At 31.8% G+C, this 26,291-nt stretch overlaps 1 protein-coding gene across 1 annotated transcript in view; it reads left to right on the top strand.

The window, feature by feature from the left end:
• The first annotated feature begins 1,871 nt into the window (after positions 1–1,871).
• LOC143257656 (huntingtin-interacting protein 1-like) overlaps positions 1,872–26,291 on the top strand; it is a 129,841-nt gene continuing 105,421 nt past the window's right edge. Inside the window, exons 1-2 of the mRNA XM_076516699.1 lie at positions 1,872–1,915; positions 2,038–2,179. Of these exons, the coding sequence (XP_076372814.1) occupies positions 1,872–1,915; positions 2,038–2,179 (186 nt within the window). The remainder of the gene's footprint in view (positions 1,916–2,037; positions 2,180–26,291) is intronic.

Here is a 26,291-nt window from a genome sequence, read left to right as displayed (position 1 = left end):
CCACCGCAAACCCTGGCTACTCGTTTATTAACGAATAATGGGATTAACCGTAACGTATAACGCCCCAACGGCTGAAAGAGCAAGTATGTTTGGTGTGATGAGGATTCAAACCCACGATCTTCAGATTACGAGTCGAACGCCTTAACCTACCTGGCCATGCCGATCCGTGTTTGTATATTTTGGTTTGTTTGTTTAAAGTTAAGCACAAAGCTACACAATGGTTATCTGTAGTCTGCTCACCAGTGGTATCGAAATCCGGTTTGTAGCATTATATTTTATATTTCAACCAATACACACGAGAGTTTACACAAAGATGTCTTACGACAACTTCTACAGATTGAAACAGACATTTTGCCATTTTGCAAGAATCAAAGATCGAAATATTTCGCAAAGTTGGTGTTTTAATTGTCATTTCTATATTTCAATCAATATAGATGAGATCTTATACCACGATAAGACGTTTCGCGACTCACTTTACATATTGAAGTAGACAGATATGTTTTGTGCTCTTTTGATTTTCCAAGAACAAAAGGTAAAAGAAATTGCAATGTGTGTAATAGAGAGCACTGAAACTAGAATCATTACATCCATATGTTTTTTGTATGTTAGAGGGGTTGTTATTAACAGTGTTTTGTTTCACACGCTTGTTGAAATTACGTATATTGTGTCAAAATAGGTTATTTGCTCCAAACGTACTGTAAATTTGTGTTGTTTTGCGAATAATTCTATTCAAGGATAAATTGAGTGTCTTATGTATGATAAATTCATGATGTAACATCTTCCATTAAATTTTTCTCACAAAGTTGTGAATAAAGCTTAAGCGGATAATGTGTTGAGTATTTATCCTTCTGAAGTATGTATTATGTAGTTTATACCCCTTTCTCCTTGAAACCTACTGCATTCTAAGGATCTTATTGAATCAAGTGAATTGATAGAATACATACTGTACGCGCACGCAAATGCTACTATTTTAGATTATTCTATTTTATTTGCTACTATTGTCGTCTGTGGATTTTTCAATTCTGACATTCTTTTCATATATCAAACAAGAAGTGGAATTTTATTTTCTGTGACCTTAAAACAATTAGATAATTTGAGTGTTTTGTTATTCAACCAGTTTTGAACAGTACAAAATGCAATGCTTTAACAATTATTTGAATCTAATTGCAGTAGTCGCTTAAACCGTACTTTTGCTATTTGTTAACAGCACTGTCTGATCTTTGGTTCGCTTATTCTAGCTTCGCGTAAAGTGATTGAGTTTTATTTGCTTATACTTTACACAGAGTGGAGTATTTCAGTCATAATTACAAATGAAGGACATTTATCTCTCCAGAGAACTTGTAAAGTCTCAGTTAAAGTTGGCTTAAAACGTACTTTGTGGTGTGAAAATATTTTTATTGGGATATTATCCGGTTAGTTTATAAAATGGTTATGGAAAAATGAGAGAAAAATGCGCAAAATGTTGTGAAAAATAATACCAGGAAGTTAAAATAGTGAGAACACTTTTCAGTCTTGTATGTACTACACAAATACACACACATACAATACTAAACATCTTCTTCAATGTATGCTAAATTAAACTATCAAGTATTTTAGAAGCTAATTCCTAAAAAAACGTTATTCCATGTGTACTATTTTACATTAAGATTATTATTTTTGTACCAACGGTGAGGTGGACTTATTTCTACAGAACTGAACGCCACTAAACTGTTTATATCCGCTTTTTATCTGATCTATAATACATGTTGAAAACTGAGCTTAATTCAAACTATTCAGAAGATATGTAGAAAAGTTAAACTACAAGTGACATGTACGTTATGTACAGGTACAAAATGACATTTAATTTCAGCCTTATAAAGTAGTTTGGACAGATGGCGCTGTTGTCATTTCCGCCTCTGTTGACATCAAAAAATTGGTGAAAAGGATTTTATCGTCTAGTTGTCACACGATTGATGTATTAATTGGCAATATAGTTGCCTAATAATTTGAAGAAGTGTTTAATTAAAAAACAAAAGTGCAGAGCTGACTTTGAAGAAGTGGGAGGTATTATAGTTTTGGCTTTTTACCGTCAGTCAACTCTCTCATTAACTATGTCCTCACTTCCTTCCCTTCCAAGAGTTTTGTCCCAGCGGAGGGCGAACAGTTTGAGGTTGAACGTGAGAATTTCGTCAAATCTCAGGTATAAACTTTATATAATTTTTTGGCAAGCCTTTCATGTATTCTGTAATGTTTTTGTACGTAATACGTATAAAAACTAATTTTTGTTATTTATTTTTTTCAAACAATATTGTATGAAATCTAGAGACAAATAACAATAAACAATTACAGAATACACAGAGATTTTCTTTGTTTTCAATAAATATTTTGTAGAGGAATGAATTTAAAGTGTTTTCTGAGAAAATTATTATTGTAATTTTATAAACTAGTTCACTTTGATAAACTATCAGTTAGAATTTGTTAATTTAGTAGTTGTCTTCTACTGCCTCTACTGCCACAAAAGTTATAAACTTGTACAAAAAATAAGAATGTAGTTAATAACAAAATTAAAATAAAAGTTCTGTATAAATATTAATGCAACTTTTTATATGTTTATTTGAGTTTGTATGTTTAGTTTAAGAAATATTTTTGTGTTTTAATCTAAATTTCTCAACCCCAGCACCATCATTTTACATCTTTAAACAAATATGTACAGTTGTTTTGATATTAGTAGTTTTAGTTTTGTTGTTTTTGCTACACTACTGAATATATATTTATACTGAAATATTTTACTAGAACAATTGTTTTTCATATTTTTTCTTTTATTATGTTAAAAATAAGGAAGTTATTAGTTCAAATCTATCTCTTGACATCATTTCACTGGATGGTGAAAGGAGAGCTAAGAGGTTCCCTGATAGTTCTAAAATTAAATTTTCTGGTACAGTCCTATTGCAATCTGCAATGCTATATAGACTTTCAGTTAATACTTGTTTCTATTAACCCATTTGTGAAATTGAGACTTGGAAGCAATTTAAAAGGATTGTCAAAAAAAGCTGTTCAGCATAGCAGTTTATTTGTTGTGAAACAAGTTAGAAAAGTTTGCCTGGAAAACAAAATTGAAAATAAGCTACTGGTTGAAAGTGTGTAGTATCCATAAGCACATCACGTTGATGGTTATGCTCTGGTAACCTATCATTTTCATATAAATCAAAATCATCATAACTCTGTCAACCATCAGTTGCATGTTGTTGTTGTTGTACTTGAAGGTTTTGTTGTATAACTACAAGTGTTTTCTGCAGCCAATCCTGAGATAAGTAACATAATATCAGCTTTTCTTCTTACCTTTCCTTTTTGTTTATCTACAGCACTGGAAAGTGTGTGAGCACTCTGCTGTCCTCTCCCTTGTGCTCAACTCTGGGTACATGGAAGGGGTAACTACCAGAATCATTATTAACATCATAGTTTGATAACTGCACATCATCTCTGACACTGTCATTCATTATAATATTTTTGTGCTTCACCTGTGACATTGATGCCAGTTTTAAATATTCAAAACATTATAGATTTTTTTTGCATTTGGAATCTTTATAGTTGCTAGTGGTAAATAACATCATTTTTCATATGAAACTACAATGGGGATTTTCCAAAAACATTATTTTCAGTTGCTAGGTGACTATTTAGGATTAGAAAATTAAATGAATATTATTTTTGCCAAACAGACAAGGGGTTGTTATGGTAACAAATGCTGCCAACTGTGTTCTTTTTGTGTGTTGCCCTGGGTGACCATCTGCATCAAAAGGCTTAATGTATTTAAAGAAATCATTATTATTTAATCTTAGGTTTTCAGCCATCTTTTTTCATATAATTTTTATTTCATAATTTACCATTTGACCAACTCTCTTAATTTTCTGTAGTTATCCAAATTTCCCATCATGCAGTAAATTTAAGCTTCTTATATTTATGATGCTATTCCATAATTTTATACTGCATATTATTTTGAGTTCACTTGGTTTGTTTACTTGCAGCCACCATTTTTAACTCAAAGAAACATGCCTATCCTGAACATTTGAAAATGTATTTAAAATTTTTCCACATTTGATGATCAGTATCTAAATAGATTCTGTTGTCCAGTTCTTGTGTCATTTTTAATTTTTTTTTAAATTTATAATCACAATCTCATTATTCTTTATTTCCATACACAGCAAAACATCAAATCTTATCAAACACTAATCAATTGCTCCCAATCACTAACATAACCATTATTTTATTACTATTAGAAGTTAATAATAAATGTAAAATAGCATTGTTTCTGGTACATTTTCTATCTAGTTGTTAAATAAAGACATCCTGAATAGTTTCAAGAAACCTGTATCCATGATAATTTAACTTCTAACATTTCCCAGTCTATAAGCTTCAAATTAAAGTCTCCTAAGGGTATAATTTATATTTATATTCTCATTAGTAGCTCAATTCTTTATCTCACTGTAACATTTCTCATTAATTTTATCTAATGGCCTGTAACAAATTCTAACTAAAAACTTTCTCCCATAATAATGACTAATGCATTCAACTTTCTTGTTATTGGTTTTAATATCCTGAACCTGAACAGGTTGTGACTTACATCATACCTATATGCTTCCTATCATATGCACAGGTAGTGTGGGAAAGGTTCCAGTAATTATCTGCCTTTTTATCTTATCTTATCCTTAAGCATAATAGTCAAAGAAATGTCACTTGATAAACCCCTTGCTTATCATTTTGTGGTATATGATTTGGAAACTCATAAAATGATAGCTGGCTGCTAGCTGATTATGTTTATATCATTAAGAGAACATCAAACATCATAACTAGTAGTGAAAAGTCGAATTAAAACAAACATTATAACTAGTAGTGAAAAGTCTTGAATTAAAACAAACATTATAACTAGTAGTGAAAAGTCTTGAATTAAAACAAACATTATAACTAGTAGTGAAAAGTCTTGAATTAAATTAACATTTTTATTTTAGAAACGCCATAGTTGCAGGGTCGCTGCTTTCTGTATATCGCTAACAAACCATATTGGTTTTACAGTTTACACAAATATCTTCAGTTTAAATTTACCAGTAACTATGATAGAAAGCATTTAACATGCAGTTATGCTTACAGTCATGTTCTATATGAATCGTTTATAAATAATAAGTATTAAAGAAAGTTTAAGGCTTATTAAAATTATTAACTTAACCTTAGAATTTTTTATTGCTTCTATTGCAATGAAAATGTTTTTAAACTACCATTTAGTGGTATTTTATTGTTTTTTTTCACTAGCCTTCATTTAATTTATTTTATTTCAGGATGATAGCTTATAATTATATACTTTAACTTAAGAACTGATTTGTTTTAATATGTTTACCATTTTTTGGATTAGGAGCTGTATATTTTTGTTACAAATTTGTTTATTTATTTTGGGTTTCAAATGAAGTATTAATGATTTATTTAAAATCTTTTGTATATGTTAGTTGATAATAGACATTCGTGGAACTTGGTGATGGCTATTTTAGGTGCTGTTTGGTAGTATTTTCAGTGGCTTCCCCAGGAAGGAGATAATAGTAATTTGTAATGACAAAGTCATCTTATTACAAGTGATTAAGGAATCACCAATGCACAAATATTTTGCTTCTGAAGGCTGAGGTTAAATAAAATTATTTAATTCATTCGTCACAGTGACTTCAGGAACTTATACTGACAAACAAAATTGTTTTAACTCTGCAAAAGAAATAAAATAAAAGTAGCTAATATAGTGTCATCTGTTTAGTGATTTTAAAACTACAAATGGATAGTATTGTTTTAACGTTCTGGTGAAGGAAATTGAATTTAAAGTATTTAATTTCATCTATTAAAGATAATGTTCTTTAATAAAATTGAAAATAGATAAACGTGCTTTCTACACTTATTAAGTAGATTTATTTTGCAACATTTCGGTGTTAGGCCCACTTCAGACAAAGAACTAACTGTAAGGGTGTATCAGTTGGATTGAGAATAAACATGAGATCGCGGTTATGGAATGTGACGAGTCAATAATAACAACAAAATATAAATAAAGCATTCTTATTGAAGTAAAAAACAAAAGTACAATATATATATGCACCTTCATTTTATAGATCGTATATACATAGTATTGAATTGAAATGGAAAGGTTGATTTCAAGAGTTATGTTGATTATTGGCTCGTGTTCTGTTCGTTCTATATAAAGAACATGCTCTCAGCTGTTGTTGTCAGTTATGTTTGTTTGTTCTGTAAGATCTCTGGCAATTGGTTATCCTTGTGAACTGTCGGGAGGAGTGAGCCAGGTGTGTGCTGCAGTCGTTATGTGGGCAACTTCTTAGATGTACAATAATTTTTTCGTAAATAGAACTGAATTTCTCCAATGTACGAAAGGCCACAGATGTTACAATGTCGCTTATACACAACAATATTAGTTGTACATGAATTTGTTAAATCTGTATAACATATTTTGTTATTTTGATTAGTTTCAGGACATTGTTGTGGGTCTAGTGGTGATTCTACTAATAATCATTTAAACTTCGTCTTTTTTAAATGTACATTGATGTTATTGTTTTGTGGATAACAACTTCAAAATTAATAGAAATACAAGTGTTTTTTGTAGTTTTATATTTATTAATGTTTAATTTGACTTCAGTGTTTCTTGGTACGATTATAGTTATTAGCGTGAAGTAATGTTTTAATTACGTTGGTCGTTATAAGTGAGGCGTTAGGCACGTATGAGTTTATAATAAGTCACTGATTCCTTTAAAGCAGTGGAATGGGCGGAAGAATAGTTGAAACATACACTACAATGTGTTTTTCATGAGACCAACTTCCACCATCTCTACGCTAATCAAAAGTAAACTGATTTCGGTGTGTTGGACATTGAAATGTGTATACAAGTTTTAAATTATTTCACCGAACGCTACCAGCCAATGAAAATATCGTCAATATATCGAGCATAAAATCTAGTTTATAGGTGCTTCTGAAATGGCTTGAAATTCCATTTCATTCGTAAGGTATAGCAGAAGTGGGTGCCATAAGGTCCCCGTGAGTACACCCCTGATTTCTGTTCAGAATTACATGTCAAAACGAAAGTAGCTGGGATTAGGACGAACTGTAGTAGACAAATAATGTTATTTAAGGTAAGTCAAAAGATGCGAATATTATATTCGCGTTAAATAAGCAAATTAGTCACAGTGTTATCTGTTGGTGACTTTAAGAATGATTCCAAGTGGATAGAATTATTTAACCCTTTATTGATTGAAAGTAGATTAAAATTTTGTAATACAATTTCATCTATCGGTGACTTTTGAAGTACTACAAAGGTGAGTAAATAAGTTAACATTTAATTGGTTCGTGTAAGAATGTGAGTTACAGCTTATGTGTATGAAAATAAATAACTTAAGTGAAACTATGTTTTTAATATTCAAGTATTGACTGTGATATGTTTCAGCTGATTATTCAAGAGTTTTTTTTATTAAATAATACGGTGGTTGAGTCATAAACCACGAAACTTGCTTGCAGTACTGATTAAACAACAGAAATAACGTGTTACACACCAGCCGGTATTAAAATAGGCCTAGTGTCTAGTTTGTCGGTTTGAAAATCTAGCGATCAGTAACACCATCTATTGGGTTGAGGAATAATTCATGAGCGTTTTTCAAGTTAAAAAAATATATTCATAAATGAAACTCTTTCGCAAAATATTTCATATCATTTGGTAGATAATTTTTTGCTCTAATAGATGGCGTTTGATTTTCATATGTCTTTAATTTTGCTTTCATTTTCAGCTCATTAAATGGAATATCAAGTGGACAAAATCGAGCATTTTCGACACCATCTGCTTTTCGCATTTAATTTTGCAATTTCGTTTAAAACAATGCATACTATATACCTAGGTATTACATGAAATAAAGTATCATAATAAATGTCTTGGGTTAATGTGTTCATGCATTGAAGTATTGTATAGTCTTGCATGTAATGCTTGAATGAAATTATTTAAAAACGCTCACGAATTATTCCTCAACCTAATAGATTCTAGATGGTGTTACTGATCGCTATGTGCTCTTCTCTTGTGGGAACGTTACGGAGTGACAGACTATCCCGTTCTTCGGTTAAAAGCTGGAGAAATCTCTTATGGTGGCGGGGACTGCCCCTTTGATCGTATTAAAGACTAATAACCAGTGATGACGATAAAACCCACTTGTAGAGAAAAGGTCGAAACGTTGTTCGCTCCTCTACGTAAAAATTTTCTCAACCCAAACCAGCCGTTTTACGTACGTATTAAAACTGACCAGATTCCTAGGGGTCTCTGTTCCCGTGCACGTTGCGCTGTTCGGGTTCAAAATTCTAATTTCTTTAACTTGGTGGATGCCATTGAAATCGACCATTTTGAGCAAAATTATATGGTAATGTGGGAAGGTCTTACAGACTGTTGTTTTGTTTATTTTTTAAGTCAGTACATTTAATAACAGGAGAAAAATGTATCTTGCAGGAGGGAAAACACCAGCAAACAAATAATACTTAATTTTCTGAACATCCATCAAAAATATATGAAAACCAGAGAGATTTTCAAAATTAAGTTAAAATAAGGAGTTAATACATTTGCATTACCTTCTACTTTTATCATAATCTATTTTTCACCAACTACAAAAGTAGTATAAATAACTGCATATTTTTCAGTATTAAAACCAGCTATATATTTATAGCTATAGCCGTATCTCTTGTGAGGTTTTAAATAACAACATTTCTGAATCTGTGGATTTTATTTATTATTAACTCGTTTATTCACAATATTGAACAAGGCTGCGTTCGAAAATCGTAACTGGGTCGTTAAATGTGGGGCATATTACTTGGACGAATGTGTGACCTTAACCTTTAAGCGACGTGAACTGAAAACATAGTTGAGGATAAATGTTGCTTTCGTCTTGCGTCAGTATAATTACATCACGAAAAGTCAGGTTGACGATACAAAGCACTTGATGTATCTTAACTGTGTTTATAAAATAAATATTTTCGCTTTCTCCAAGTTTTCCTTTCTTGTTCATTAACTTGTAAGAAAAAAAATAGCGAATTTCGTTATCGGTAAAGTGTTCCAGTATGCCAAACGAATAATATTTAAATATTGTGATTTTGAAATTAACTTATTACTAAGAATCTAAATTCACTTGTTCCCTCTCTTTTAACATCAAAGAACAACAGAGAATCTATTGGTCCATCTAGATTCTAGACTATTGGACCTACGATTATTGGGACAATTTTATCACCTCCTTTGAAAAGAGTAGTTACATTAACAAACTTCCAAACCTCGGCACCTGCCCAGCATTCAAGCACAGACAAAAAAGTAGCAGCAAGTGGCTCACATAACCAATCTTTAACCTCCTTAAAACCATTAGATAAATATTATCAGGTGAAGTATTGTTCTTTAAAGTCCTTCTCTTTCACAACAAGCCCAGAATTAATGAAGCCACGTTGTTTTCATCTGTGAACTGTCTACGTTGAGGAATACTGCTTAAATTTTATAAGTGAGGATTGAACACAAAAGTAGAATGTAATAACCACAAAGTCTCTTAATCATCAGCTATTAGCCTTCAAAGGCTGTACTTTCTTGAGAACATTTTGCTTACACCTAACGTACTTGAAGAAATTATTATGAGATTTATGCGATACATGACAAATAAATGAATGGATGTAAATTATGTAAAACTAACAATTCATTTAGATATAAGAATCGAGACTGAAGGTGATCGAAAAAATGTTTGACAGATGTTTTGGATTGTCACAGGTTTTTGATGTAGCTGAAAAAGGAAATATTTACAACATCATCATCATATAAAAAAAATAACAGAAACTCGCGTGAAACAATTAGAGACAAATAAAACGGATTATGAGCCAGGCGTGACGTGGTGGTTAGAGTGCTCGAACTATGAATTTGATGCTTAAAAGTTCACGACCGTTTATGGCAAAATGTGCTAAACATCTTGAGACCTTGGGTGCGTTATAAGATTAATAATCAAATCCTACTGTTCAGTGAAAACTGGCTGCGCGCGTGTTACTGATCAGTGTGCCGGTCTGTGTATCTGAGATTGCGTGGTTCACGCGCTATAATCACTGGAAAGTAAAGTAAAATTACGTTTTCATATTAGGCCATGGTTACATTGTAAATTGATGTTCAATTCATTTTGATTAGATTAACTTAAAGCCAACGTGCTATAGCGGTTTGTGTTGATTTTACATCAAACTTAAAGAAGGTTATCGAAAACTCTAGTAGCTATGCGAGACAACAAAAACAAAGTAACCTAGGAATTGTCGTAGACTCTGTGGACGAGCTCCGTTGCGCAGCTTAATAGGAAAATTGGGGATAAAATAGAACAAACGGATGTGATTTAACTGAACAAATAAAGGAAACAGATCTGGTTTAACTGAAAAGAATTAGAAAAAACAGATCTGATTTAACTGAGAAGAGTTAAAGCAAAATCTCTGATTTAACTAAAAACAATATGAACAAACATATCTGATTTATCAGAAAGTAATTAGAACAAACATCTGATTTGAATGAGAAGAAAGAGTTCTGAGATAACTGAAAATAATTGAAGAAACAGGTGTGATTTATCTGAAAAGAATTAGAACAAACAGGTCTGATTTATCTGAAAAGAATTAGAACAAACGGGTATGATTTAACCTAAAAGAATTAGAACAAACGGGTATGATTTATCCGAAAACAATTAGAACAAACGGGTATGATTTATCCGAAAACAATTAGAACAAACGGGTATAATTTATCCGAAAAAAATTAGAACAAACGGGTATAATTTATCCGAAAAGAATTAGAACAAACGGGTATAATTTATCCGAAAAGAATTAGAACAAACGGGTATGATTTATCCGAAAAGAATTAGAACAAACGGGTATCATTTATCCAAGAATTAGAACAAACGGGTATCATTTATCCGAAAAGAATTAAAACAAACGGTTATGATTTATCCGAAAAGAATTAAAACAAACGGGTATCATTTATCCGAAAAGAATTAAAACAAACGGGTATCATTTATCCGAAAAGAATTAAAAGAAACAGGCCTGATTTAACTGAAAATAATGAGAACAAACAGGTTTGATTTATCTGAAAATAATTAGAACAAACAGATCTCATTTATCTGAATAGAATTAAAACAAACAGGTCTGACTTATCTGAAAATAATTACAACAAACAGGTCTGATTTATCCGAAAAGAATTAGAACAAACAGGTCTGATTTATCCTAAAAGAAATAGAACAAACGGGTATGATTTATCCTATAAGAATTGGAACAAACGGTTATGATTTATCCAAAAAGAATTAAAACAAACAGGTCTGATTTATCTGAAAACAATTAGAACAAACAGATCTGATTTAACTGAGAACAGTAAAAGCAAAAAACTGATTTAACTAAAAAGAATATGAACAAACATATCTGATTTATCAAAAGTAATTAGAACAGACATCTGATTTGAAATGAAGACAGTTCTGATTTAATTGAAAATAATTGAACAAACGGGTGTGATTTATCTGAAAAGAATTAGAACAAACAGATCTCATTTATCTGAAAATAATTAGAACAAACAGATCTGATTTAACTGAGAACAGTTAAAGCAAAAACTGATTTAACTAAAAAGAATATGAACAAACATATCTGATTTATCAGAAAGTAATTAGAACAGACATCTGATTTGAAGGAGGAGAAGCAGTTCTGATTTAATTGAAAATAATTGAAGAAACGGGTGTGATTTGTCAGAAAAGAATTAGAACAAACAGGTCTGATTTATCTGAAAAGAATTAGAACAAACAGGTCTGATATCTGAAAAGACTTAGAACAAACACATCTCATTTATCTGAAAAGAATGTAAATAAACAGATCTGATTTACCTGAAAAGAATAAGAACAAACAGGTCTGATTCATCCACAAAGAATTAGAACAAACAGGTCTGATTTATCCAAAAAGAATTAAAAAGAAACAGGTCTGATTTATCCAAAAAGAATTAGAACAAACAGGTCTGACTTATCCGAAAAGAATTAGAACAAACGGGTCTGATTTATCCGAAAAGAATTAGAACAAACGGGTCTGATTTATCCGAAAAGAATTAGAACAAACGGGTATGATTTACCCGAAAAGAATTAAAACAAACAGGCCTGATTTATCTGAAAGAATTAGAACAAACAGGTTTGATTTATCTGAAAAGAATTAGCACAAACAGGTCTGATATCCGAAAAGAATTAGAACAAACAGGTCTGACTTATCCGAAAAGAATTAGAAGAAACAGGTTTGATTTATCCTACAAGAATTAGAACAAACAGATCTCATTTATCTGAAAAGAATTAGCACAAACAGGTCTGATTTATCTGAAAACTATTAGAACAAACAGGTCTGATTTATTTGAAAAGAATTAGAACAAACAGGTCTGATTTATCTGAAAAGAATTACAACAAACAGATCTCATTTATCTGAAAAGAATTAGAACAAACAGGTCTGATTTATTTGAAAAGAATTAGAACAAACAGGTCTGATTTAAGTGAAAAGAATTGGAAGAAACAGGTCTGATTTAACTGAAAAGAATTATAACAAACATGATCTGATTTAACTGAGAACAGTTAAAGCAAAAACTGATTCAACTAAAAAGAATATGAACAAACATATCCGATTTATCAGAAACTAACTAGAACAGACATCTGAGTTGAATGAGAAGAAACACTTCTGATTTAATTGAAAATAATTGAAGAAACGGGTGTGATTTATCTGAAAAAATTTAGAACAAACAGGTCTGATTTAATTAAAAAGAATTAGAACAAACAGGTCTGATTCATCCAAAAGAATTAGAACAAACAGGTCTGCTTTATCCGAAAAGAATTAGAACAATCAGGTCTGATATTGGAAAAAATTAGAACAAACATATCTCATTTATCAGAAAAGAATGAAAACAAACAGATCTGATTTAACTGAAAATAATAAGAACAAACAGGTCTGATTTATTTGAAAAGAATTAGAACAAACAGATCTCATTTATCCCAAAGGAATTAGAACAAACGGGTATGATTTATCCGAAAGAATTAGAACAAACGGGTATGATTTATCTGAAAATAATTAGAATAAACAGATCTGATTTAACTCAAACAGTTAAAGCAAAACTGATTTAAATAAAAGAATATGAACAAACATATCTGATTTATCAGAAAGTAATTAGAACAAACATCTGATTTGAATGAAAAGAAACAGTTCTGATTTAATTGCAAATAATTGAAGAAACAGGTGTGATTTATCCGAAAATAATTAGAACAAACAGATTTCATTTATCTCAATAGAATTAAAATAAACAGATCTGATTTATCTGAAAAGAATTAGAACAAACAGGTCTGATTTATCTGAAAAGAATTAGAACAAACAGGTCGATTTAACTGAAAAGAATTAGAACAAACAGGTCTGATTTAACTGAAAAGAAGTAGAACAAACAGGTCTGATTTATCCGAAAAGAATTAGAACAAACAGGTCTGATTTATCCAAAAGAATTAGAACAAACAGGTCTTATTTATCCAAAAAAGAATTATAAGAAACGGGTATGATTTATCCGAAAAGAATTAAAACAAACAGGCCTGATTTATCCGAAAAGAATTAGAACAAACAGGTCTGATTTATCCAAAAGAATTAGAACAAACAGGTCTTATTTATCAAAAAAGAATTATAAGAAACGGGTATGATTTATCCGAAAAGAATTAAAACAAACAGGCCTGATTTATCCGAAAAGAATTAGAACAAACGGGTATGATTTATCGGAAAAGAATTAGAACAAACAGGCTGATTTATCCGAAGAGAATTAAACAAACAGGTCTGATTTATCTCAAAAGAATTAGAACAAAGAGATCTGATTTAACTGAGAACAGTTAAAGCAAAACTGATTTAACTAAACAGAATATGAACAAACATATCTGATTTATCAGAAAGTAATTAGAACAAACATCTGATTTGAATGAGAAGAAACAGTTCTGATTTAATTGAAAATAATTGAAGAAATGGGTGTGATTTATTCGAAAAGAATTAGAACAAAGAGGTCTGATATCTGAAAAGAATTAGAACAACCAGATCTATTTATCTGAAAAGAATGAAAACAAACAGATCTGATTTATCTGAAAAGAATAAGAACAAACAGGTTTGATTTATTTGAAAAGAATTAGAACAAACAGGTCTGATTTATTTGAAAAGAATTAGAACAAACAGGTCTGATTTATCTGAAAACAAGTAGAAGAAACATGTCTGATTTATCCGAAAAGAATAAGAACAAAGAGGTCTGATTTATCCGAAAATGATCAGAACAAACAGGCCTGATTTATCCGAAAAGAATTAAAAAGAAACAGATTTGATTTATCTGAAAAGAATAAGAACAAACAGGTCTGATTTATTTGAAAAGAATTAGAACAAACAGGTCTGATTTATCTGAAAAGAAGTAGAACAAACAGGCCTGATTTATCCGAAAAGAATAAGAACAAACAGGTCTGATTTATCCGAAAAGTATTAGAACAAACAGGTCTGATTTATACGAAAAGAATTAAAAAGAAACAGGTCTGATTTATCCAAAAAGAATTAGAACAAACAGGTCTGACTTATCCAAGAAGAATTAGAACAAACGGTTTGATTTGTCCGAAAAGAATTAGAACAAACGGTTATGATTTATCCGAAAAGAATTAGAACCAACGCGTATGATTTACCCGAAAAGAATTAAAAGAAACAGGTCTGATTTATCTGAAAATAATTAGAACAAACAGGTCTGATTTATCTGAAAATAATTGAAGAAACGGTGTGATTTATCTGAAAAGAATTAGAACAAACAGGTCTGATTTATTTGAAAAGAATTGGAACAAACAGGTCTGATTTATTGAAAAGAATTAGAACAAACAGATCTCATTTATCTGAAAAGAATTAGAACAAACAGATCTGATTTATCTGAAAAGAACTAGAACAAACAGGTCTGATTTATTTGAAAAGAAGTAGAACAAACAGGTCTGGTTTACCTGAAAAAGAAACAAACAGATCTGATTTAACTGACAACAGCAAAAGCAAAACTGATTTAACTAAAAAGAATATGAACAAACATATCTGATTTATCAGAAAGTAATTAGAACAAACATCTGATTTGAATGAGAAGAAACAGTTCTGATTTAATTGAAAATAATTGAAGAAACAGTTGTGATTTATCTGAAAAGAATTAGAACAAACAGGTCTGATTTAACTGGAAAGAATTAGAACAAACAGGTCTGATTTAACTGAAAAGAATTAGAACAAACAGATTTGATTTATTTGAAAAGAATTAGAACAAACAGGTGTGATTTAACGGAAAAGAATTAGAACAAACAAGTCTGATTTATCTGACAAGAATTAAAACAAACAGATCTGAGTTACCAGAAAGTAATTAAAACAAACATCTGATTTGAATGAGAAGAAACAGTTCTGATTTAATTGAAAATAATTGAAGAAACAGGTGTCATTTATCTGAAAAGAATTAGAACAAACATGTCTGATTATCCGAAAAGAATTAGAACAAACAGGTTTGATTTATGAAAAGAAATAGAACAAACAGTTCTGATTTATCCTAAAAGAATTAGAACAAACGGGTATGATTTATCCGAAAAGAATTAGAACAAACGATTTATCCAAAAGATTTAGGACAAACGGTATGATTTATCCGAGAATTAGAACAAACAGGTCTGATTTAACTGAGAAGAAAGAAAGCAAAATTCTGATTTAACTAAAGAATATGAACAAATACATCTGATTTATCAAAAGTAATTGAACAAACAGATCTGATTTATCTGAAAAGAATTAGAACAAACAGGTCTTATTTATTTGAAAAGAAGTAATACAAACATCTGATTTGAATGAGAAGAAACAGTTCTGATTTAACTGAAAATAATTGAAGAAAATGTCTGATTTATCCGAAAAGAATTAGAACAAACGGGTATGATTTATTCTAAGAATTAGAACAAACGGGTATGATTTATCCAAAAGAATTAAAAGAAACAGGCCTGATTTAACTGAAAATAATTAGAACAAACAGGTTTGATTTATCTGAAAATATTAGAACAAACAGATCTGATTTGTCTGAAAAGAATTAGAACAAACATCCGATTTGAATGAGAAGAAACAGTTCTGCTTTAATTGAAAATAATTGAGGAAACGGGTGTGATTTATCTGAAAACAATTAGAACAAACAGGTCTGATTTATCTGAAAAGAATGTAAACAAACAGATCTGATTTACCTGAAAAGAATAAGAACAAACAGGTCCGATTTATCTGAAAAGAAGTAGAACAAACAGGTCTGATTCATCCAAAAAAGAATTAGAACAAACAGGTCTTATTTATCCCGAAGAATTAAAACAAGCAGGTCTGATTTATCCAAAAGAATTAGAACAAACAGGTCTGACTTATCCGAAAAGAATTAGAACAAACGGGTCTGACTTATCCAAAAGAATTAGAACAAACGGGTCTGATTTATCCGAAAAGAATTAGAACAAACAGGTCTGATTTACTGAAAAGAAGTAGAACAAACAGGTCTGATTTATCCGAAAAGAATTAAAACAAACGGGTCTGATTTATCCCAAAATATTAGAACAAATGGGTATGATTTACCCGAAAAGAATTAAAACAAACAGGCCTGATTTATCTGAAAGAATTAGAACAAACAGGTTTGATTTATCCTAAAAGAATTGGAACAAACAGGTCTGGTTTATCTGAAAAGAAATAGAACCAACAGATCTGATTTAACTGAGAACAGTTAAAGGAAAACTGATTTAACTAAAAAAGAATATCAACAAACATATCTGATTTATCAGAAAGTTATTAGAACAAACATCTGATTTGAATGAGAAGAAACAGTTCTCATTTAATTGAAAATAATTGAAGAAACAGGTCTGATTTATCCGAAAAGAATTAGAACAAACGGGTATGATTTATTCTAAAAGAATTAGAACAAACGGGTATGATTTATTCTAAAAGAATTAGAACAAACACGTCCGATTTATCCAAAAAGAAGTAGAACAAACACGTCTGATTTATCCCAAAAGAATTAGAACAAACAGATCTCATTTATCCAAAAAGAATTAGAACAAACAGGTCTCATTTATTTGAAAAGAATTAGAACAAACAGGTCTGATTTATCTGAAAAGAAGTAGAAGAAACAGGTCTGATTGATCCGAAAAGAATAAGAACAAAGAGGTCTGATTTATCCGAAAAGGATCAGAACAAACAGGCCTGATTTATCCGAAAAGAATTAAAAGAAACAGATTTGATTTATGTGAAAAGAATAAGAACAAACAGGTCTGATTTATTTGAAAAGAATTAGAACAAACAGGTCTGATTTATCTGAAAAGAAGTAGAACAAACAGGTCTGATTTATCCGAAAAGAATAAGAACAAACAGGTCTGATTTATCCGAAAAGGATTAGAACAAACAGGTCTGATTTATACGAAAAGAATTAAAATGAAACAGGTCTGATTTATCCAAAAAGAATTAGAACAAACAGGTCTGACTTATCTGAGAAGAATTAGAACAAACAGGTTTGATTTATCCGAAAAGAATTATAACAAACGGTTATGATTTATCCGAATAGAATTAGAACCAACGCGTATGATTTATCTGAAAAGAATTAAAAGAAACAGGTCTGATTTATCTGAAAAGAATTAGCACAAACAGGTCTGATATCTCAAAAGAATTAGAACAAACAGGTCTGATTTATCTGAAAAGAAATAGAACAAACAGGTCTGATTTATCCAAAAAGAATTATAACAAACGGTTATGATTTATCCGAATAGAATTAGAACCAATGCGTATGATTTATCTGAAAAGAATTAAAAGAAACAGGTCTGATTTATCTGAAAAGAATTAGCACAAGCAGGTCTGATATCCGAAAAGAATTAGAACAAACAGGTCTGATTTATCTGAAAAGAAATAGAACAAACAGGTCTGATTTATCCGAAAAGGATTAGAACAAATAGGTCTGATTTATATGAAAAGAATTAGAACAAACAGGTCTGACTTATCCAAAAGAATTAGAACAAACGGGTTTGATTTATCCAAAAGAATTAGAACAAACGGTTTGATTTATCCAAAAGAATTAGAACAAACAGGTCTGATTTATTTGAAAAGAATTAGAACAAACAGATCTCATTTATTTGAAAAGAAGTGGAACAAACAGGTCTGATTTATTTGATAAGAAGTAGAACAAACAGGTCTGATTTAACTGAAAAGAATTGGAACAAACAGGTCTGGTTTATTTGAAAATAAGTAGAACAAACAGATCTGATTTAACTGACAACAGTTAAAGCAAAAAACTGATTTAACTAAAAAAGAATAGAACAAACATATCTGAGTTATCAGAAACTAACTAGAACAAACATCTGATTTGAATGAGAAGAAACAGTTCTGATTTAATTGAAAATAATTGAAGAAATGGGTGTGATTTATCTGAAAAAATTTAGAACAAACAGGTCTGATTTATTTAAAAAGAATTAGAATAAACAGGTCTGATTTATCTGAAAAGAGTTTGAACAAACAGGTCTGATTTATCCGAAAAGAATTAGAACAAACAGGTCTGATATCTGAAAAGAATTAGAACAAACTCATTTATCTAAAAAAAGAATGAAACAAACAGATCTGATTTATCTGAAAAGAATAAGAACAAACAGGTCTAATTTATCTGAAAAGAAGTAGAACAAACAGGTCTGATTTATCCAAAAAGGATTAGAACAAACAGGTCTGATTTATCTGAAAAGAAATAGAACAAACAGTTCTGATTTATCCTAAAAGAATTAGATCAAACGGGTATGATTTATTCTACAAGAATTAGAAGAAACGGGTATGATTTATCCGAAAAGAATTAGAACAAACAGGTCTGATTTATCTGAAAAGAAATAGAACAAACAGGTCTGATTTATCCCAAAAGGATTAGAACAAACAGGTCTGATTTATTTGAAAAGAAGTAGAACAAACAGGTCTGACTTATCCGAAAAGAATTAGAACAAACGGGTTTGATTTATCCGAAAAGAATTAGAACAAACGGGTTTGATTTATCCGAAAAGAATTAGAACAAACGGGTTTGATTTATCCGAAAAGAATTAGAACAAACAGGTCTGATTTATTTGAAAAGAATTAGAACAAACAGATCTCATTTATTTGAAAAGAAGTAGAACAAACAGGTCTGATTTATTTGATAAGAAGTAGAACAAACAGGTCTGATTTAACTGAAAAGAATTGGAACAAACAGGTCTGGTTTATCTGAAAATAAGTAGAACAAACAGATCTGATTTAACTGACAACAGTTAAAGCAAACTGATTTAACTAAAAGAATATGAACAAACATATCTGATTTATCAGAATGTAATTAGAACAAACATCTGATTTGAATGAGAAGAAACAGTTCTGATTTAATTGAAAATAATTGAAGAAACAGGTGTGATTTATCTGAAAAGAATTAGAACAAACAGGTCTGATTTAACTGAAAAGAATTAGAACAAACAGATTTGATTTATTTGAAAAGAATTAGAACAAACAGGTCTGATTTAACGAAAAGAATTAGAAGAAACAAGTCTGATTTATCTGACAAGAATTAAACAAACAGATCTGATTTTACCAGAAAGTAATTAGAAGGTCATTTATCTGACAAGAATTAAAACAAACAGATCTGATTTACCAGAAAGTAATTAGAAGGTCATTTATCTGACAAGAATTAAAACAAACAGATCTGATTTACCAGAAAGTAATGAGAAGGTCATTTATCTGAAAAGAATTATAACAAACAGGTTTGACTTATCTGAAAAGAATTAGAACAAACAGGTCTGATTTATCCGAAAAGTATTTTAACAAACAGGTCTGATATAACTGAAAAGAGAACTAAGGTAAATGTTAAGGTATTTGATTAACATTTCCAAATCCTCTTTAAAACTTTTCTTTTAGTTATTTGTAGTTTTGTTACCAAATGTTTCCGCCAGATAACTGATGGGATCTGTAGTACGCACACCAGTGTGTGTGTGTGTGTGTGTGTTCCATTTTCGCCCATGGGGCGTTATTATGTAATGGTCAATCCCACTATTCGTTGGTAAAAGAGTAGCTGAAGAGTCGACGGTGGGTGAGTGTTGGCTAGCTGCCTTCCCTGTAGTTTGTCAATGCTCAATCACTTGGCAAAGGTAAACAGCGATAATGAATAAAGCTTTTAAACCAATTGATTATGCCATATATATATTGTACATATACATCAGTTTTATTTCGGAAGACGAAAGCTAGAATTTTCGTGTTATCCGTATGCCACTCTTTAAATACCATCAACAACAGAAAATCTAAGAAATTCGCAGTTCTCGCCTTGTGACAACATGCTAGAACGTACCCTCTTGTGTACGCGGTTTTCAAATGCAAATTTTAATCACAACTGCTGTTGGAATGTGTAGGATTGAGCTAATAAAACATGCACTATTAACAGTGCATTTTCTGTTTCCGGTGCACCAGTTTCCGTAAACCTTAAATTTCCTGTTCAGTCTTTCGAGCGTTATTAAACAATTGCACACAAACAAACCTGTTCCTGTTTAAACAATTGAGTTAACTCAGTTAACTCGGGTGTTATTCTAACGTCAACGCGCACTCTTAGCGTTTCCTGTTGAATATTTTCTCGCCTTCGAAGTAAGCGTAAAAGTCTCTCATTTATAAGAGTCCTTAAGTTTCTCAAATTAAAGTGGAAAACAACAAAAGCTAAAATATTCGAGTCACGAGAAATTCTTTTAGGGTTAGTCATACTTGCTTTCATATAGTTGTAAAATTGTAGTTCTTCCATGACGAAGCGTGATGATGAAGTTAATCTGTGGTTAACAAATAACACAAACTGGTTCTTGTCTGTTAGTGCATGTCATTATACATTAATTAGATTTCTGCTCGAAACATTTACAGTCCTGTTTACGAAAAAAGTTGAAAAGATGAGTGTAAATCGTTAGTATTGTTGGAATTCTATTATTTTAACCTCCCCATTCATGTATTTTATTATCTTGATGTTTTCTTAAAATTTTGAAATGCACAATAATATGTTAGTGCATTTGTTGTTAGATTTTTGACAGGGTTTCGTTTTAAAAAGACCACTTACAGGTGTTTAGAGTACACGTGCGTTCAGTTTTCCGTCAAAACTTCGAAATTTGAATTTTTGGTGACATAACGATTTTAGCAGCAAGGTTTAAAATGTTATTGTTTCGTTGGGGGCCCGGCATGGCCAAACGTGTTAAGGCGTGCGACTCGTAATCTGAGGGTCGCGGGTTCGTATCCCTGTCGCGCCAAACATGCTCGCATATGTTATAATGTGACAGTCAATCCCACTATTCGTTGGTAAAAGAGTAGCCCAAGAGTTGGCGGTGCGTGGTGATGACTAGTTGCCTTCCCTCTAGTCTTACACTGCTAAATTAGGGACGGCTAGCACAGATAGCCCTCGAGTAGCTTTGTGCGAAATTCAAAAACAAAAACAAACAAGTTTCGTTGGACCGATAGGTGTCATGATTGGTTTAGTGTTTTGACTGGAATTAAACTTTAAGTTGAGATTCTTCTTGGTAAATATAATAGTTGTATTGTTCCGTTGGACTTATAGATGTCACGATTGATTTATTGTTTTGAGCAATGTTAAAAGAAAATTTTGGCGTAGTTAAAAGCGATTCGCAGCCGCAATTGGATTAATTTATTTGTAATTTACTATTTTAACTTTCAAATTTCGTTTGAGTGAATGTTCAAGTTAGTGTTAAAGCTCGAGAATACATTGAGAAAACTAACTAATTTTTGTTCTTCTTCTCGGCTGTAAACCTGATTACAAGTGTTAATTTACAGTTAAAAAATATAATTCGTATTGTTATTTTCTAAGTTCATCCACGACTAGGCCAGTTGAAATTACTTGCACTAGCTGAAGTTTGTGTGTCAGACTAGGAATTTGAGAGTTCATTGTTTGCGTCTCTTTACTGCATAAACGTGCTCTGCATATTTGCACTGTTGGTGCGTGATAACACTGATTGTCATTTCACATCGTCCAATATAGATAGTACCGAGATATTTGGTGATGGATGCTTTGTTTTCTAGCTGTCGTCCATCTAATGTGTTAAAATGGAACACTGTCTGTCCCTGTGGTTACCGAGTTACTATTTTTTTTTTTGTTTTGGTTGGTTTTTCCATCCAGTTCTTGAATACGTTTTAGAATACTTCAGTCGGCAGTAAACAGTTTTCAGCACAACATAATGAAGCAAACTAACCTGTTTGTTCATGGAAAAGTCATGACGATTTGTAATTTTAGATTTTTTTTCGGTATGTCTCTGTATGAAAAAATGATAGTTATTTAATATTTCAAATATAAATATTCGCTGTTCGTTTAAATTTTACCTTTACCCACTGTGAAGGTTGTTTTATCACACCGATAAGAAAAGGGACGTTGAAGCGCATGCTCTGTGTAGCTCAAGCCCTCTTCATGTTGTGTGACAGCTTCAGCGACAGTTTTTTTAATTCGAAGAGGTTTATTATTACCGTAATTCAGTCAAAAGGGTCTGCAGGTGTTAAGTTTCACGCAAAGAAAGCTGTTGAAAGCCGGCCTTCCAAGATTTTCTTTACCTCGAGGTTGACCTATTATTGAAGGTTTTTGTGTTTTTTTTAATAGGGCCTACTTTACTCACTCAACCTTGTATACTTTCCTCCACCTTAGTTTGGTACAAACTGTTTAACTCTGGTTCTACTTTAACCCCTTTGTTGTGATAAGGGTAATAACAGTGACTTTGTTAACACTTCAGATCGGTAGTGACGAAACTACAAGATAAGTTGGGAGTTGACACACTTTACTCTTACTTAGTCAGCATCTTATACTTGACGATTCATGTAATGCTGCTCATGATACCACCCGTGGAGTGAAAAAGTACGACCCTGAGTGTAAGTTTTAATTAGTGGATGTCTATATAAATGTGCGTTATCACCTTATCTCAGTACAAGATCCACCCGGAGTTAAAAGATTTTGTTAAGAACTCAACCATATTGATTTGATACTTACTTGGATATACCTGGTCTTGTATAGTGAACAATCTGGAATTTGCTTTCTGATGGAACATGTTACGAAACCAACCTGTAACTGTCGCTGTGTCCGAGGGACTAACCTCTTGCCCCTGCTGTCGAAAAAAGCACTACCAGGACTGACCCTTTATGGTGTCGTAAAGGAGATACTGTGCGTACTGAATTGTGCAAGGCTACTGGTCAGCACGTGGTTGCCTCTCACAAAGTCGAAACTGCCCGCACTGATCCCTTATGGCACCGAAAAGGACAAGAGCTATTGATAGATATGAAGCCTGGCTTGAAGCGACCCTCCACTTTTCGCACAGACCCACTTTGGCACCGTAAAGTGACCAGCAAGGAAGAGACAGTAGCCAGTGGTAACTGCAGCTCCGGATGTTCTACTAGCTGCCCGAACTGCGCTCGCCGATCCCTGAATTCTCGAGTCGATCCTTCACGCCAGCATAAGAAGAAAAGAGAGGATCACCAGGTCGCTGGCAAAAACGTGAAGTACATAAATTTCCATTAAGAAGTAGAAAGTAGAACGATAAATATATATGTATATATATTATAAAGTCTCGCAGTGGAAGTGGCACCATCGAATGTGAAATGTGTCTCTGAAAATCCAGAGAATGGAATCTGTGTTAATAACTGAGAATTTTTCCAGTTCTCTGTTGGTATTTATATTTTTGTAATTCTATTGTAAGGTTGGACCTCTTTTGTGTCCTTTCCTTAATTTCAATATATCTGTTAATTCATTATCCTTTAGAATATTATATATGATGGTAGACATCCAGCAAGACAAGATTGTTCCATTTTGGGATGCAGCCCAATAACAGCAAATAACCTCGTGTCTTCTAATATGTGGATAGTTAACAATACATACCAATTGCGGGATTTACCCCTTATCTGTGGGCAGTCAACAATACAGTGTAGTGGTTGCGTTTTACCATATTCTGTGGGCAGGCAACAATACAGAGTAATTGCGTGTTCTTTCCTCATCTGTAGGCCGTCGCCAGTTCAGAATGATCACGTACTTTTCCTCATTTGTGGGCCGTCAGCAGCAGCACAGAATATTCACATATTTTTCCTCATCTGTGGATTTATTATTTATTGTTATTTAGCGTTATTTTAACAAGCTACAACCTAAACTTGTGTGATAGTAATAAATGCTAACAACATGTAGTGTATTCGCTAGATGGTTTGTATGAAACAGTTTTGATAATAAATATTAACCGTGGTTTAACCAGTTAAAAATGTAATACTGAACTGTGTTATGTCTTGAGAAATATTATAATAAATGTGACGTTTTAATAGGTACACGCCCTTGCCAACAATACTTAACACTATTTACGTACCTTAGAACGATCACACGAGTGATCGCAACGTCACAACTATTTAAATAAAAAAATCCGTAAAACGGTTTAAGATTCTTGTTTCACTCTCAAATAAACCATGAATAATTTAAAAATATAGGTACTGGAACGACACCTCGCCGTGCTTTTCACTCCTTAAGTTGTAATAGAAACATTCCTGCCGACTTTCAACCCATCGTTTTGTTTTCATTATAAATAATACGTACGACGTTCAGAAATCAAAAGTGAAAGAAATAAAAGTTCTCTTAAGTTTTGTTTTGAAATTATTGCTCGAAACGTTGGTTTGCTTGTGAAAGAAACGTTTGAATTCTGACTAACCTGATTGTTTACTGCTGTGTATGTTCCTCGCTGGTACAGTGGTAAGTCTACGATTTATAACGCTAAAATTGGGGGTTCGATTACCCTCAGTGGGTTCAGCAGATAGCCCAGTGTGGCTTTGCTATAGGGAACGCACACACACACGCAGTACTGTGTGTAACATCGAGTGTTTTTGGTTATAAAGCACCTTCAAGATATGTATGGTTTTAACATTGTTATATAACGGATACCTATGAAATACAAGTAGTTATTATGTTAAGTCTGTTGCTGTTCAAAATATGTACTCTCTACTGGAGGGTACCTTGCTGGGACAGTGATAAAACTACAGATATGCAGCACTAAAATCAGGAGTTCGATTCTCTCAGGTGGACACAGCAGATAGCCCAGTGTGGCTTTGCTCTAAGAAAATCACACACACACTTCTTACTGGAGGTATTTAGACAATTTGTCAATACTGTTAGAGAAAAAAGAAAAAGGACATTTACACAATAAGTAATGGTAAAATATATATATGTTTCAACTACAGTTTGGCCTTTACAGCAATATCAAGATTAGTAGAATAGATGCTCTTAGAGTAATTACAAACCATTGTTTTTTATTATAATTATTTGTAAAGGTAGTATTTTCCTAACCTTATTGCAAAAATATTAATTTTATTACTATGTTTTGTCTGGTTCTAATTTTTAAAATAATCTCAGAGTTGATGCTCAGACTCAGTTAAAACTATTGAGTTGGATTTTTGGCTCATACAGGTTGTAAATGTTTTAAAGAGGAAGCTGTTCTTTATAACATGGAAACTGTTCTGTAGAGGTAAAACTAAGACTGTGCAGAAATTATGAGCTCAAAACCAGCCCACTTTAAGTGTGCTGTTGTTGGTCCTTGTAGCTGTAGTTGTTCACTTATCTAATAAATTAGATCTCTCTGCTTGTCACTTGTATATTATTTGTTTTTAATTAACACGGACAACAAGAAACTCATAAAAACTAGAGGGGGCACTCATGAGATTGCATACCTCTGTCTTGCATCGTTGAACATATTCATCTCTCAAAAAATATGAAAATTTGTCCATATATCCATTGTAATCAATGCCACAGATAATTTTTTATGGGACAATGAGAAATAATATTCTACATATGTTCACAAAGTTTAATCAAAATCTAATAATTGCTGACTAAGTTAAGCAAAAATAGTGTGAAAAATCTCTCTCCATGTTAACAGATTTTGTTAACTTTACTCCAAAAGCTAATCACTTGAAGTTAGGTCATAGTTCAATTTTCAGTCATTTATAAGAAACATTGCTGGCAAACACATACACAGAGGTGAAAACACAATAATGACAGTGAGTGTAAATAGTGCTGAAAACCTTACTCTAACAATGATGTCTTGTAGCACAAATATATTTAATTGCAAATTATTCTTCACCAACTCAATAAATTTGCATAAAATCTTTCATTTCAAGCAAAATGCTTGCATAAATAGCCTCTCAACCACTTTTATGTTTGTTGTATCGTGGTATTAAATGAAAGACTTTATCAGCAC

This window comes from Tachypleus tridentatus, chromosome 7 (assembly GCF_004210375.1).
Source record: "Tachypleus tridentatus isolate NWPU-2018 chromosome 7, ASM421037v1, whole genome shotgun sequence".
In the NCBI taxonomy this organism is placed as follows: domain Eukaryota; kingdom Metazoa; phylum Arthropoda; class Merostomata; order Xiphosura; family Limulidae; genus Tachypleus; species Tachypleus tridentatus.
This window is presented reverse-complemented; position numbering and strand designations above follow the sequence as displayed.